Genomic DNA, 462 nt, shown 5'->3' on the forward strand with positions numbered 1-462 from the left:
TGTAATCCAAAAATATATATTGAAACTATATACAATTTTATACTACAATACATTCCCTTTATTTATCCACGAATTATGTGAACTGTCCATTCCCAACCATTTCACGTACACCTTGTTTCCTCGTTTGCGCAGTACTTTTTCCACGAGATACACATCAGGATTGGATACTCGTTGTAATTCATATTCGTAAAATCCTCCGGCTACAGGTTCTCCGCGAGAATCATTTAATAAATACGTCGTGGGATTTGTAGATTGTACTTTCGCGATACGAAAGATTTCGGTGGACCAATTTGGTGTGTAGCCCTTCTCAAATATAGTTTTAAATTTACTGACACGTACTGGATCATTTACCTTGAATCTTGGTAGAGCGATGATCTTCGCGTAATTGTACACCGTCATTAGGAGTTTTTTGGCAACGGCGGGCGTGACGTCTGCGGATCGCATACCCATACAGCACAGAAC

The 462-nt window shown here is 39.6% G+C and overlaps 1 protein-coding gene across 1 annotated transcript; it reads right to left on the reverse strand.

Moving 5' to 3' along the window:
- Positions 1–42: 42 nt before the first annotated feature.
- LOC105449809 lies at positions 43–450 on the reverse strand. The gene has a single exon (XM_011689189.1). The coding sequence runs from the start codon at positions 448–450 to the stop codon at positions 43–45; it is 408 nt and encodes a 135-aa protein (XP_011687491.1).
- Between the last annotated feature and the right edge of the window lie 12 nt (positions 451–462).

The sequence above is a fragment of the Wasmannia auropunctata genome, unplaced genomic scaffold (assembly GCF_000956235.1).
Source record: "Wasmannia auropunctata unplaced genomic scaffold, wasmannia.A_1.0 LD336074.1, whole genome shotgun sequence".
Taxonomy (NCBI): domain Eukaryota; kingdom Metazoa; phylum Arthropoda; class Insecta; order Hymenoptera; family Formicidae; genus Wasmannia; species Wasmannia auropunctata.